This window comes from Cnephaeus nilssonii (assembly GCF_951640355.1).
Source record: "Cnephaeus nilssonii genome assembly, chromosome: 9".
Classification (NCBI taxonomy): domain Eukaryota; kingdom Metazoa; phylum Chordata; class Mammalia; order Chiroptera; family Vespertilionidae; genus Cnephaeus; species Cnephaeus nilssonii.
Window position 1 is genome coordinate 35,110,284 of NC_137080.1, and position 15,460 is coordinate 35,125,743.

A 15,460-nucleotide genomic window follows, 5' to 3' on the forward strand; every position below is an offset into this window, starting at 1 on the left:
GTGTACATTAGTGTAATTCCTTCAGAATCAACACACAACACTATTCCATCACCATGAAGATACCTTTTGTTTCTACTTTATAGTCGTATAGTCACACTATCCTCTCTTTTACCAGTAGGTTAATCAAACAATGAGCATTTATTTCTCATGGAATTGAGGTAAGCGGAGCACAAACTCTGCAAGGTTGCCAGTTCGATGAGTATGTTGAGATTTCTTTCCAAGATATAAAATTAATGGCACATGGTGAGGAGAGGATATTTCATGTATAATCCATTATATGCCTCTTAAGTGAGAATCCAAATCCAAAAGTTTGAAGGGGAGGATATTTAAAGCCAAAAATTCAAGTTAACCTTATAAGAAAGAAAGAAAATCAACTCTCTCCACACACACACACACACACACACACACACACACACACACACACACACAGTCTTACTCATGCATTCATTCAAACCACAGTTTTGAATAGCTTCTCATTTCAACAATTCTCAGAAGAGGCAGATTAAAAAGAAAACATTCAACGAAGTTATATTAGCTCTCTTATTAGGCCTGATATCACTAAATCTACATTATAATGTTTTCCCATGATTTTTCAGTCATCAAGATGAAACAACATTGGGAAAATCTGAGCCTTTTTCTTTTACATAAATATTATACTTTGTTTTTCTGATTTCACTATTGCATTCTATATTCTTCAAAAAGCAGGCAGAGTAATACTATGAAAATGTAAATCAGACAACACCACCTCATTCTGAAAACTCTTCAGTGGCTTCCCATTGTGCTAGAAATAAAATCCATATGCCCCAATCTCCCTTCAGGAACAAAGGACTTATTTCACTAGATGCTGGGAACGCTGCCAGCCAGCCCTCGGGTATCAGCCTTCCTTGTGGATTGCCTTGGCTGAAGCAAACTGCTGCCTCCAAGGTCCCCTCTTCTTTCAGGAGCAGCGGTCCGTATCCAGTGACTGACCCATGTTGCACTGTCACTTGGGACAACTCTAAAGGGCCTTTCCAGCTCTAGAGCTCCCACGGGGTTGGCTGGCACCTTTGTTAGAACTACAGAGCAGCTCATCCTCTCCTTTGGCCCGCCCTCAGTCATCCCTGTCTTTCAAAGGTGATCCTGATAGCATGCCTAACAAATGTCCGCATACTAATTTTTGTCTTAGAAACTGTGTCCAGGGGACCCAACCTGGAACCTGACTTCAGCCTACAAGGATCTACGGAATCTGGGCACTGCCTCGCTTCCCAGTTTTCCTCACTTCACTGCCCCTTTTCTCACTACTAGGTACAACCTTTTGGTTTCACTACCCTCTGCTGCTGGAGCACTCTCCTGGTTCTTTATTCAACTGGATGCTTCTTTTCTAAGCATCAGCTCTTCAGAGTTCTTCCCAGACCACCCTATCTCTAATAACCTCTAGAAACTTCTCCTTCCCAAGTCACATACTGTTTCTTTTCTCCTTCATTGTACCATTTATAACTTTCAAATGATCTTGATTGTCTCCTACCTCTTGACTAGAAGCTCTGGAAAAGCAGGAACCATGCCTGTTGGGTTCACTATTGTATCCACAGTGCTTAGAAGAGTACTCACCACATACTGGTAATAGCGATCAGTAAATAACTACTAAATGAGTGGAAAACTCGATAATGCCTCTGGGATCATTTTTTTTAAATTTTTTTCTGATCTCTTAAGAAGGCTTTGTTTCCAGTTTTAAGTTTTATAAGTGGTGCACTAGCAGGGTCAGTAACACTTACCCCCCCCCCCCCCCCCACACACACACACACACATGAACCAAGTTGATATCAGTGTACTGCATACAAATCCCTTCAAATTGTTATAGTATTTTAAGTGTTAAAATTTTAATTTGACCAATTAAACTTTACTCCTGTATTTAGCATTCTTTTGGGGTTACCAGACTATTTCAAAGACAATGTAATCATTTTAAATTATGAAGACAGCATATCTCTGGGTTGTGCCATTATGGAAAACAATTTCCTTCAGCAGGTAGAACTCAGGTGTCCCTACTCAATTCTCTAGCGTAAGGGATTATGCAAGAAAGTGACAGACAAGCATGACCTTTGACCGTGAGAGAAGGTGAAACTCTGGAGAGGCAGGCGGCATGGAAGCATGCTGCAGAATAAAATAGGTAAGGGGCTTCAGACATTCACATGTGAATTCACTTATGGAAATTACTCTTTTGATGAATCAGAGCAATCACCATGAGACACTCAGATTTAAAGTGAAAGGTAGAGCCTGCCCATAAATTCAACGAAATGTACATTTTAGAACTTCCTCGGAGCCTGGGCCAAATAGCAAATACCTACCTGTCAAATTACTATGCTGCATTGTGCTATCAGGAATCTAATGCACAAATGTACTTTGAAGTTCCTGGGACTCATTTGTGTCCACATGTTCTTTAATCTTGTGCTCCCATTTCTGTGCATACCAACACCTGGCTCTGGCAGGAAACCAGAAATAATATTCAAAGCAATTCTGTGCCGCCAGTGCTGAGTACAAACAGGGTGGTGATGGATATTTTACTTACGTTACTCCAAAGTTTGAATTGCAAAAGGTGAATAAATCATCCTAACTTCGATACACTAACATCCTTCAGGATGACGAATTTACTTTGCCACGAAAGCATCCTCCTGTAAAAGAAGGCACCTTTTGATAGAAAATAAATTTTCTCTAGCAATATAATTCTGAAGTGTGAATGTTAATCATTGGACCTGGGGAGAAAATATGAACATTTTGGTGGGGATCTATTTTTATTAATAGAGCAAACATAACTCAACTTTGGCTTCATTCCAACTCTCCCTTGTCGATTAGTTTTTCTGACAGTGACAGGATATTGTTTTCCCCCCTGAGTTTAACATGGGATTATGTCATATAAGAAGATCATGATTTGTAATTCAAATTCAGATTATTACAGACTACTACCAGCAATGGATCTATTTTTAAATTAAGTCTCCTTTAGTTTTATATACTTGAAATTTTAAGATAAATAATTTTATGTGCTTTAAAACACATAAAACTTTTTATGCAGACTAGACATATGTCCATCAACCAATATTTCAGCACTTTTTACAAAATGCCATTTATTGAACAACTAGTGGCCCAGTGCATGAAATTCGTGCACAGCGGGGGGTAGGGGGGGAGGGTGTGTCCCTCAGCCTGGCCTGCACCCTCTCCAATCTGGGACCCCTTGGGAGATGTCCGACTGCCAGTTTAGGCCCGATCCCTGGGACCGGACTAAACTGGCAGTTGGACATCCCTCTTGCAATCCAGGATCTCTGGCTCCTAACTGCTCACCTGCCTGCATGCCTGATCGCCCCCAATGGCCCCCCTGCCAGCCTGCTTACCCCCAACTGCCACACCCCCCGCCGGCCTGATCACCCCCAACTGCCCTCCTATACTGGCCTGATTGCCCCTAACAGCCTCTGCCTCAGCCCCGCCACCATGGCTTTGTCCAGAAGGACGTCTGGAAGGTCTCCCAGAAGATCTCCCAGTCTAATTAGCATATTACCCTTTTATTAGTATAGATGAGAGGGGGACATTAACATTTAAGATACCAAATCTTTTAAAAAGTCAAATGGTGGTCATGCCCAAAGACTTCTATAGTAATAAATAGTAAATCATCAAGATACATAGTATAAGTAATAAGCATTTTATGGAAAAAATTCAGGCTTTTATATCTTCTGCCTGCATTTTTTAAAATATATTTTTATTTATTTCAGAAAAGAAAGAAGAAGGAGAGAGAGATAGAAACATCAATGATGAGAGAGTCATTAATCTGCTGCCTCCTGCACACCCCACACTGGGGATTAAGCATCACAATCCAGGCATTGAATTCCAACTGGGAATTGAATCATGATATCCTTGCTCATCGATTGATGCTCAACCACTGAGCCACGCCATCTGGGCCTGCCCACATTTTTAATGAGTGTATATTGCAAGCACAAATAGTTACCCAGAGATCTTTTCCATATATCCAGCTTCTGAAGTTCAGCTTTTACTAAATTTTATTTATTGGCCTATGCCTCACAGAGAGATCACAGACTATGATGTGAGTGAAAACAATGATGGAAAGGTGCACTCTTATCAATTATTTATTGAATGGTAAATATATCAGCATATAAATAAATCAATATTTAATCAATATTTTAAGAAAAATCAGTATAATATATGGAAAGGAGCAATGTGTATACACAGGAAATCTTTAAGAAAGTGCCATTTCTTAGTTTACATTGGATATCAAGGAAATACACAAATGCATTATTATGGGCTGACAATTTGGAAATGGGGCTTATAATTCTACTTCTCAAGACTGGCCTCAAAGCTTCCTGAGCAGAGTCTACTGTGGTTCCAAGTAATTTTCTTGATTCTTCATGGGTAGGCTAACTCTTTAATTTATTGTCCAAACCATTGTAAAATATTTTACTATAGTAATTACACTGTAATAGTAGATGAAAACTAGGGCTGTCCCAGGCACACTGGGATGGTGGGGAACCTATTAATTGGGGGAAAACAACATATAATCATTTGGACAGCTTATGCATTTCTGAATAATTAGACTACAGTAACTTGAAAAAGAGATATGCTCATCCATATAGCAGTTAATCAATAATTTTTAGTTAAATGAAAAGTTATTCATTTTAGGTCACTAAAGCGGTCCCAGGTTTAAAGGATATGAAAGATATTGCTAGCTGTCCAGAAAAAAAGATATTCTACCCTTCATCCATAATGGTAGCTGTTGTTGGGACCTGCCCAAGCCCTAGACCCCATCTAAGATAGTGATAACACAGTTTCTCTGCCTCTGATTGTGGCCTTGTGATTAGTTCTGATGAATAAAATGTGAGCAAATGCAAGTGTTCAATTTCTGACTGACTTGATACTGAGCTTCCTCTTCAGTGAATGGAAAGATAATAGCTGGAACCTTCCTGGAAGTCACCTGTTGAAAGTATCAGATCCACTATCAGACTATCTCTGACTCACCATATAGGGCAGAGTGTCTACCCACCTGCAAAGTTCACTTCAAAATTATTACATGAGAGAAGTAAATATCTAGCTTTTTAAACCACAATGTTAGTTTGGTCTCTTCCTTAAGCAGCCTAGCCTTTAGCCCTAGGTCAGTGGTCGGCAAACTCATTAGTCAACAGAGCGGCAAACCGCAGCTTGCGAACCGCATGTGCCTCGAGAGCTGCGGTTTGCCGACCACTGCCCTAGGTCATGCAGGGCAAGAAGTTACACTGATCATCTCTCTTTGATGAGGAGCAATTGACTCAAGGCCAAAGGGATGGAGCACATGCTCTTTCAGAGAACACGTCTGCAGTTTTAATAACCCAAGTATATACTTAGTCTATTGCTTTGATAGTCAGGTGAATGAAACCAAAGATGACATTGTACATTTTAAGGAAGTACGATTCACAATCACATCATAGTCTAGGTGAATGATGTCCCCTAGAGTTGTTTACTGTACTACCTGGGTAGACATACGTAAACACTTCAATCAGAGCTTCAACTACACCATGTTGTCGATCCTAATTTGTCTCCTGGGAAATCCGAACCAAGCTTGAACCAGGGTATCCTCTCTAATAAAAGAGTAATATGCAAATTGACTGTCACTCCAACACAAGATGGCTGCCCCCATGTGGTCAAAGATGGATGTCCCCCATGTGGTCACAAGATGGCCACCACAAGATGTCCACCACAAGATGTCCAGCAAGGGAGGGCAGTTGGGAGGGATCAGGCCAGCAGGGGAGGGCAGTTGTGGGCGATCAGGCCAGCAGGGGAAGGCAGTTGGGAGGGACCAGGCCTGCAAGGGAGGGCAGGCGGGGGCGATCAAGCCTGCAGGGGAGGGCAGGTGGGGGCGATCAAGCCTGCAGGGGAGGGCAGGTGGGGGCGATCAAGCCTGCAGGGGAGGGCAGTAAGGGGTGACCAGGCCTACAGGGGAGGGCAGTTAGGGGCAATCAGGCTGGCAGGGGAGCAGTTAGGCATCAATCAGGCTGGCAGGGGAGTGGTTAGGGGATGATCAGGCTGGCAGGCAGAAGCAATTAGGGGCAATCAGGAAGGCAGGCAGGCGAGCAGTTGGGAGCCAGCAGTCCTGGATTGTGAGAGGGATCCCAGATTGGAGAGGGTGCAGGCTGGGCTGAGGGAGACACACCTCCCCCCCCCCCCTCCGTGCACGACTTTCGTGCACCAGGTCTCTAGTTTTCTATAATCTGTAACTTGTCCTGCAGTTTTAGTACTTACTGGTATCTTCCTCAACTTTCCTTCTCAGTTGTCACTCCTGTGTCTGTTATCCCAGCTTTAGGCCTATAACTTCAAAGTATCCGTCCACCTTGCTTCTGACTCATCCAGCTACTGAGCTACATTCTCCAACAAAAGGCAGTTTCCCAGCACATTTTACTCTGGAACATACCTAGGCATGATTAAGCAGTAGCCAACTGGAGGAGTTGTGAAAACTGAATTTCAGAGCATGTTCTCTACTGAATTAGATCAGAAGAATTGAAAGACTGCATGGGGAAGCCCTCAAAGTCTTAAAGGTATCTTATAGTACAATGTAGCATCTAAGGAGAGCTACCGATGATCCCTAGAGACTAGCTATGAATCCAAAATTTGATCCAGATCCAGCAGTATTGGCATCACCTGGGAGGTGTTAGAAATGTAGAAACTCAGGCCCCACCTTAGAACTCCTAAATCAGAATCTGCATTTTCTCAGGATTTGGAATTTAACAGATGATTTGTATACACATTAAAGGTTGATTGGGGTCAGACATAGAGGCAAATGATGGAGACAAAGCATTGACCTATGAAAAGATTCTGAATTCAAGACTAAGTCAGCAGATAGAATAGTGACTTTAAAGGAGCAGCTCTGGCCCAGGCAGCGTGGCTCAGTGGTTGAGCCTAGACCTATGAACCATGAACCAGAAGGTTGTGGTTCAATTCCTGGTCAGGGCACATGCCTGGGTTGCGGGCTTGATCCCCAACGTGCGGCGTGCAGGAGATAGCCAATCAATTGATTCTCTATCGTCATCTGTGTTTCTAACTTTCCCTCTCCCTTCCTTTCTAAAATCAATAAAAATATCACACACACAAAAAAAAGAGAAGCTCGCCGAAACCGGTTTGGCTCAGTGGATAGAGCTTCGGCCTGCAGACTGAAAGGTCCCAGGTTCAATTCCGGTCAAAGGCATGTACCTTGGTTGCAGGCACATTCCCAGTAGGGGGTGTGCAAGAGGCAGCTGGTCGATGTTTCTCTCTCATCGATGTTTCTAACTCTCTATCCCTCTCTATCCCTCTCTCTTCCTCACTGTAAAAAAAAAAAAGAGAGAGAAGCTCTGTCATGCATAAGCTTTCCAGCAGGAAAGGAAATGTTGCAGGGTGGTTGGTGAACCTTCTTTAGATAATAAAAGGATGTGGTCAGATTCCCGAATGTCATTTGCTAAGTAATATATTTCTGCTCCTAAATAAACGTTATTTTTAGGATAAATAGATCAGAATGCTTTCAGAGTGAAAGGCAATTAAAATGAATGATTTCTTCTGTATCTTCTAGAAGGAGCTTTGAGCCAGTCCTATCTAATAAAGAGGGAATATGCCAATTGACCCTCACATCATCGCAAAGATGGCGGCACCCACAGCCAATAAGGAGGAAATATGCTAATTGGCTGCCCCACCCTCAAAGATGGCAGTGCAAACAGCCAATAAGGAGGGTATATGCTAATTGACTGCCACATCCTCAAAGATGGCAGCACCCACAGCCACAAGATGGTGGTGCCCAGTGCCCTCAGCCCTGCCAGCCTCCCAGGGCCGGCCCGAGGCGCAGGCAAGCCTCAGATGGCGGCTGCCCAGCTGTGCAGGGCCACCCGAGGCTCAGGTAACCAGGGCCAGCTGAGGCTTGAGCTGGCAGCAGTGGCAGCAGCAGAGGTGTGATGGGGGCGTCACCTTCCCCTGATCACCAGGTTGCCTCCAGCCCCTGAGGCTCCCGGACTGTGAAAGGGGGCAGGCCGGGTTGAGGGACCCCCCCCCCCCTCCAGTGCATGAATTTTCATGCACCAGGCCTCTAGTTGAAGAATAAAAGCCTGAAGCTTAGTCTGGGATTGATTGTCACATGTGCCTCTAACAAGAAATAGAAGAGGCTTTCTTCATCCTTCTTAAATTTCATTTTAAAATACTTTCCCTCTCCATACATTGTTGGACTGCAACCTATTAAGAGAAATATAAAGACATAAAACAGCTATATCTATCAGTTTGGGTGGAAAAATTAAATTTGATGAATTTTCTACAAAACCATTATTTTTCTGCATTAGATAAACAATTACAGTCCTCCAAAAGTCATTAGTTAAAAATTTTAAACCCATTTACTAAGGCTTACAAATTCCACCTTACAAAAGTAAGGGTACTGCGGTATCAGCATGGCTAACAACAATAAATCATATCACACAGGAAGTAAGGGATCCAGAGGATGGAGAAAAATATTACATTGTAATGGAGAACTCCAGCTCTTCTTATGTTTATTACACACACAAAGCACCAGATCTGAGAAACTCTGAATCCAAATAAACCCAACTTCCTTTCAGCCACGACTAAACCAATTCCAGAATAGTAGACTCTGTTGGAAAGGTTGGCAACTAATAGGAAATAGGAACAAAAGAGGGGCATTAGGGATCACTTCAAGTGACCATAAATCAAAGCACGCAGGCTAGAGAAACGTCTTTAAAGTCAAGCCAATGAGGAAAGCCAACAGCGGGCCCGCCAAAAGAGTACTTCTGTCTTTTTTTTGTTTTATTTCTCCCTTTCATGAAAAAAAAAAATAACGCCTAATATCATTTTGTGTTAAGTAGCAATACTTTTTAAATGTCTTATGAAATTTTATCTGTGCTATAGACCCAACTCCGAAAGAGTCACAGAAACTCACTGGTGCTATACTGGGAGGAAGTTGTCTTCTTGGCTGGTGTGGAGGATGGAGGATGTGAAAAGGTTTTATAAGTAACTAATGTCACTCTGATACAAAGCCAGAGGTCAGAAAAATCAGGCTCATTAATTTAATCACATGCTAGTATTGGAACTGCAAGCACTTCCCTCTAAAATGCATTTACTGTCTTTAAAAAACTCTTCAACGAATGCCAATTGCAAGAATAAAGAGAACTTCATGTCACAGCCCTGCCAAGGATGGTTGTGGGATGTGATTTTGATCATTTCTCTGCCTTTTAAGTGGAATCCAAAAGAAAAATGTCAAACAAAGAGTCTTGTTTTGAAGCTTTTGTTCTCGAATGCAAACACCGAAACAAGAATCCCAGACAACTCTTCTCCCATCCTTCAAAGCACATTGATGTACACAATAGGATAATGGGCCTGCCTTAATGAAGAATAAGGGAAGTCAACAAACATTTTTACAAAAGTAACCAAAATGGTCTGGTGAGTTCTGAATCCTAATGTTTTGGTTATTAGGCCTTCCTGTTGGAGACAAGAAAATTGTTTGGTGAGAAATATTAACCACTGAAAGAAATATGAGGACAATGTGAGGAAATGCCATTGCATAAATGTACACATGCTACTCTTATTACTTACCTTGGTAGTGCGGTTATGATCTTTTACAAATTATCTGGAAAACATAATAACATTAAAGAAAAAAATTAAAGCAAATGCACTAAATTAATTTTTCAACTATCCAAATACAATAGTTTTGTTAGCTGTGCTCTCTCACATGTGCACATATTTTCATAGTGCGAGAGAATGAAAATATCATTTTGTATGTGATATATTTTTTTGACATTGCTAGCATAATTTCTACTGGTCAATTTTTACAATTATTAATAGGCATATAATATTCTGTTTTGTTATTGGAATACAGTATGCTAAGTAATTTCCCATAATACATACAAAACACATTATTTCTACTTCTTTTTCTTTATAGTTATAATATGTACTACAGGGGTACTTATAGCTTATTTGCTTATTCAGAATTATTTCCCTAGTATTAATGCCTCTATCTTAAAATTCCACATCAAGAGATTTATTTATGCTCTCTCGGGTCCTCGTTTCCAAGATGACCAAGAAAAGAAGGAATAACGGTGGTGCCAAAAACGGCCGAGGCCATGTGCAGCCTATTCGTTGCACCAACTGCGCCCGGTGCGTTCCCAAGGACAAGGCCATTAAGAAGTTTGTCATTCGAAACATAGTAGAGGCCGCGGCCATTAGGGACATCTCTGAAGCGAGTGTCTTCGACGCCTATGTGCTTCCCAAGTTGTATGTGAAGCTGCATTACTGTGTGAGCTGTGCCATTCACAGCAAGGTAGTCAGGAACCGTTCTCCTGAAGCCCGGAAGGACCGAACACCCCCACCCCGATTTAGGCCTGCAAGTGCTGCCCCACGACCTCCACCAAAGCCCATGTAAGGAGCTAAGTCTTTAAAAAGTGAAAAAAAGTTCTCTGGGGGAAAAATAAATGGAAATTGTACTTCAAAAAAAAAAAAATAATAAAGAGCCAAAACTGGTTTGGATAGAGCATCGGCCTGCGGACTCAAGGGTCCCAGGTTCGATTCCGGTCAAGGGCATGTACCTTGGTTGCGGGCACATCCCCAGTAGGGAGTGTGCAAGAGGCAGCTGATCGATGTTTCTCTCTCATCGATGTTTCTAACTCTCTATCCCTCTCTCTTCCTCTCTGTAAAAAATCAATAAAATATATTTAACAAAAAATAAAAATAAAAAAATAAAGAGATTTATTTATGGTTCCTTTCATATATAGCTACTTTGCTTTTCTCAGTGTTTCTCCCAATTATGCTTCTACAAAAAATAAACGTAACACTCAAGAATCTTTTTAACAATGATGACCATCCTAAACAATTTGACTACATACAGATATGTATAAACTATTTTTTCTTTAGTTTAGATTATTTTTAAATGTTCTAGAAAAATTAAAATTTTTCCTCACACTTTAGAATATTTTTATATAAATAACAGCTAATGAAATAAAAATAATATTGGAATTATTATTATTATTGTGTGTATAGGTACATGCATGTTTCCTTTTATAAATTGTTCATATTCTCAGTTTATTTTACAATAGTATGTAATTTTACTTTCCAAATTTATTATTATATTTTGTTTATCAACTTACTGTAATTTTAATAAGAATATTTTCCTAATCTTGTTTTTTAAGTTTCATTGCATTTTAAATTGACTTTTGTTGACTTTATTTAGAAAACTGAAAGTTTATACATATTATTCTGTTAGTATATTTTATGATGAATGCTTTTTAAACTTTAAAGTAATGAAGAATGTATCACATTTTTCTGCATGTCTAAACATAAAAATTCAAAGGCAAACAAAAAATAGCATAACATTTATAAGAATTTGCTTAATAAAACCTTAACATCTTTCCTATATCAAATTCTTAAAATATGAATTGAAACTGTAAACCTAAATACCATCTATACTAATAAAAGGGTAATATGCTAATTAGATGGGACATCTTCCAGACATCCTTCCTGATGTCCTTCTAGACAAAGTCACAGTGGCGGGGGCTGAAGCAGAGGTGGTTAGGGGTGACCAGGCTGGCAGGGGTGAGCAGTTAGTGGTGACCAGGCCGGCAGGGGAGGGCAGTTAGGGGCAACCAGGCAAGCAGGCAGAGTGGTTAGGGGCCATCAGGCAGGCAGACAGGTGAGCGGTTAGGAGCCAGTGGTTCCAGATTGTGAAAGGGATGTCTGACTGCCAGTTTAGGCCTGATCCCACAGGCATATCTATACTAATAAAAGGGTAATATGCTAATTAGACCGGACATCTTCCAGATGTCCTTCCAGACTAAGTCCTGGTGGTGGGGGGGCCGAGGCAGAGATGGTTAGGGTTGACCAGGCTGGCAGGGGAGGGCAGTTAGGGGTAACCAGGCCAGCAGGAGTAAGCAATTAGGGGCAACCAGGCCAGCAGAGGAGGGCAGTTAGGAGTGACCAGGCCAGCAGGGGAGGGCAGTTAGGGGCCAGCAGGGGAGGGAAGTTAGGGGCAACCAGGCAGGCAGGCAGAGTGGTTAGGGGCCATCAGGCAGGCAGGCAGGTGAGCAGTTAGGAGCCAGCTGTCCCAGATTGTGAGAGGGATGTCAGACTGCTGGGATTGGGCCTAAATTGGCAGTCAGACATCTCCCAAGGGGTCCTGGAATGGAGAGGGTGCAGGCCGGGCTGAGGGACCCCCTCCTCCCATGCACAAATTTCGTGCACCGGGCCTCTAGTAGTAGATAAAAGGTCAAAGGGAAAAAAATCTCAGAAAGATAAATGAAGGCAAACCAACAAGTAGAAATATCTTTATTTTTATCCATAATCAAAACTCAAATGGAAAGCAGAGTTAAATATTATCCGTTGCCTACCCACAACCTGGATATTACACTTCCACTTACACATTCTCTGTCCCTCTGCCTCCTGCCTGCAGCGCCACTATGCCAGAGACCCAAGGACACCAGTGACTAAGCCAGAATCAAGACAAACAGATTAGATAAGTAACCACTTCCCTCCTGACATGTGGAAACCAGCATTCATAAATCCTGTGAAATGCAAATAGCAACGGGAGGGAAAGGAGGGGAAAATCTGGCAGAAGAAGGAAAGATGCTTTGAGGGGGAGACATCATGTTGAAGAGAGAGCAAAAATTTCATAACTGAACTGGATTAAAAACTGCTCAACTCTTCCGAGTCTCCAGATTAAACTAAGTATAGTTTTCCCATGGTTGAGAAGGAGTAAAAACTTTCAAGAAATGTAAGCAGCCGAAACCGGTTTGGCTCAGTGGATAGAGCGTCGGTCTGCGGACTCAAGGGTCCCAGGTTTGATTCTGGTCAAGGGCATGTACCTTGGTTGCGGGCACATCCCCAGTAGGGGGTGTGCAAGAGGCAGCTGATCGATGTTTCTCTCTCATCGATGTTTCTAACTCTCTATCCCTCTCCCTCCCTCTCTGTAAAAAATCAATAAAATGTATTAAAAAAAAAAAACTTGTCAAGAAATGTAAGCAGCCAAAACCGATTTGGCTCAGTGGATAGAGCGTCGGTCTGTGGATTGGAAGGTCCCAGGTTCGATTCTGGCCAAGGGCATGTACATTGGTTGTGGGCACACACCCCGGTGGGGGGTGTGCAGGAGGCAGCTGGTCGATGTCTCTCTCTTATCGATGTTTCTAGCTCTCTATCCCTCTCCCTTCCTCTCTGTGAAAAATCAATAAAATATATTTTTAAAAAAAGAAAAGAAATGTAAGCAGCTATAAGAATAAAGCAGGTCATACCACTCACATCTAAGTGGTAGCTGTCAGGTTATATCCTCTCTCTATATAAAATTAGCCAAGATTTTATTTTTTTGTTATGAATAATAAATACTGTCAAGGCATCGTGAAAGCAGGACTCATATACACAGTTGAGAGAATGAGATGGTTGTCCCAATGCTACAGGTACCCCAGGTTCCCCATGGGGATGCTTAGCTCCCCACTTCCTCACAGGGGGAAGGTTAGTTTTTCTTCCTAACTCAGGTTTACCATCATCTCAGGATAGCTAGCTTCTCCTGAGGATTTCCCATGAGCATTTCTCTCCTTCCTAGAGTTAGGTCCATCCGTAACCCCTTGCCTCCACAGGAGGGAACTTTCTTTTTCTCTCATAAGTCCTTAATTTCCTTCTCTCTTAAAATCATTGACAATGAATCTATCCATTTCCTTGGTGGGAGCCAACCTATGTTTCGGGGTTGGCCTTTTCCCAGGCTCCCACGAGGATAAGCTACCTCTATACAATACTGCACATCTTCTCTGAAGCAACTGCTATTTTTGTTAACTCGCTGTCCTTAGTCCTCCCAAGGTCAGCACATTGGAAATTGTCTTAAATCAACACACTAAGGAGAGACTTTCACAGAGGCAGTTTTCTCCCCAGAAGTGAAATCATGTCTTCATTCTAGAAAATGAAAATCTTTGTAACTTTTTTTATGATCAATCCACTCTTCCCCAATTATGAAGGTCCACTCTCTCCTAGACATCCAACTACATAATTCCATAAACAGCTACCATTTATTTTGAATGCAGAGCGTTAACCAGTTTTTAAATAAATTTTCACATTTCACTCAGCAAGAATTGAACTTGGTTTTGCATAAGCTCATATGTTATAATAGTTATACTTCACAAAAAATAAATGGCTTATTTAAATTTCATAACACAAACTCAGCTGTGAGGAAGATGCGATTATCTGTGTTATATAGATGAAGAAACTGAGGTTCAGAAGGATTTCAAAAGTTACCAAATGTGGCATAAATAAGTGGCCCAATCAGAATCCAGTCTATCTAATTGACAAACCCTAGCTCTTTTCTGTCTGCATCAAAGCAGCATTTACAGGGAAAATTGTTTCCTGGTCATTGTCTGGTGATGTCTCCGTGGATGGAAAAATATCATGTTTCTTGGATTTAGTGATTGATGTTCATTAACTTAGTTATCAATACTGTCAAAGAAAGGGAAGTTTCAGTTTATGGCTTTATTTTAGCAGAAACTATTAGAATCTTCTGTGGGAATATTCCTGCTGAAAACTTAATAAACAATTTTGTTTACAATGGTGTTGATTTTAAGCTAAAATACAATGTATTAAAGTTTTTTTGGTGGTGGAGAATAGACCTCCTTTTAGAATATGAGTATGAAAAATATGTTTAGTCTTTTCTAGACTCTCAGTTTGATAGATCATTTCTCTTTGGTAAACATAATTTCTGTTTGAAATCAGATTCTTTGCTTTGCAGAGTAATCCTATGCCCACAACCTCAGTCCTCATGACTTAAAATATTCTCTGAGCAAAGACACAAACAATCCTGAATAAATAATTCACTGCTCTTCTTTCAAGAACACTGGGTTTTAATTAGCTGTGTATTTGTTTGTTTATTTCTGTGCTTGCTCTTTGGAGGAGAGCCCAGTACAAACAAGGGTTAATGTAAAACCTTCAATTTTTTTGTAAAGGAAGCTTTCTTCCTTGGATCTGAATAACAACATATCTGTCCTGCAAAATAAACCACTCAACTGTCGCAGATATGTGGGAATGAATGCTTACCCACTAATTGGCTTCAGCTGTTTTTTCTCTTCATTATTTGAACTGAGAAAACAGCTGTTTTGGCAAATGGTTAAGCTCTAAGTCACATGGTTAGTGATTTATGCACTTCAACGTGCTAATGGATGCCTTGTAGCGCATGGTTTTGTTTATTTGATTGTTACAGGCCATAGTTAATGAATCATGACTTTCTAAACACACAGCGAACCCAAGCTCATGAAGCAGCTCTTAATTGGGAGGTCCATGTTCAGAACATTTTTTAGCTTAGTATAATTTGCTTAATTTTACCTCTCTAGGATAACAAGGAAAAGAGGAGAAAAGGGAGATAAAGACTTCATGTTTTTATGAAAACTGATGTGCTTGCAAGTGAGCATAGAGTCAATTGTTGCAGAACATAGTACAAGTGGAGGAAAGAAAAGAAAACAACATAATTTGT

General features: G+C 41.1%; 1 protein-coding gene across 1 annotated transcript; it reads left to right on the plus strand.

Moving 5' to 3' along the window:
• The first annotated feature begins 10,036 nt into the window (after positions 1 to 10,036).
• LOC307104884 (small ribosomal subunit protein eS26-like) lies at positions 10,037 to 10,404 on the plus strand. Its single transcript, XM_079780141.1, has one exon. It carries the CDS (start codon positions 10,043 to 10,045, stop codon positions 10,388 to 10,390), a length of 348 nt encoding a protein of 115 aa, XP_079636267.1. The 5' UTR covers positions 10,037 to 10,042; the 3' UTR covers positions 10,391 to 10,404.
• Positions 10,405 to 15,460: the final 5,056 nt, after the last annotated feature.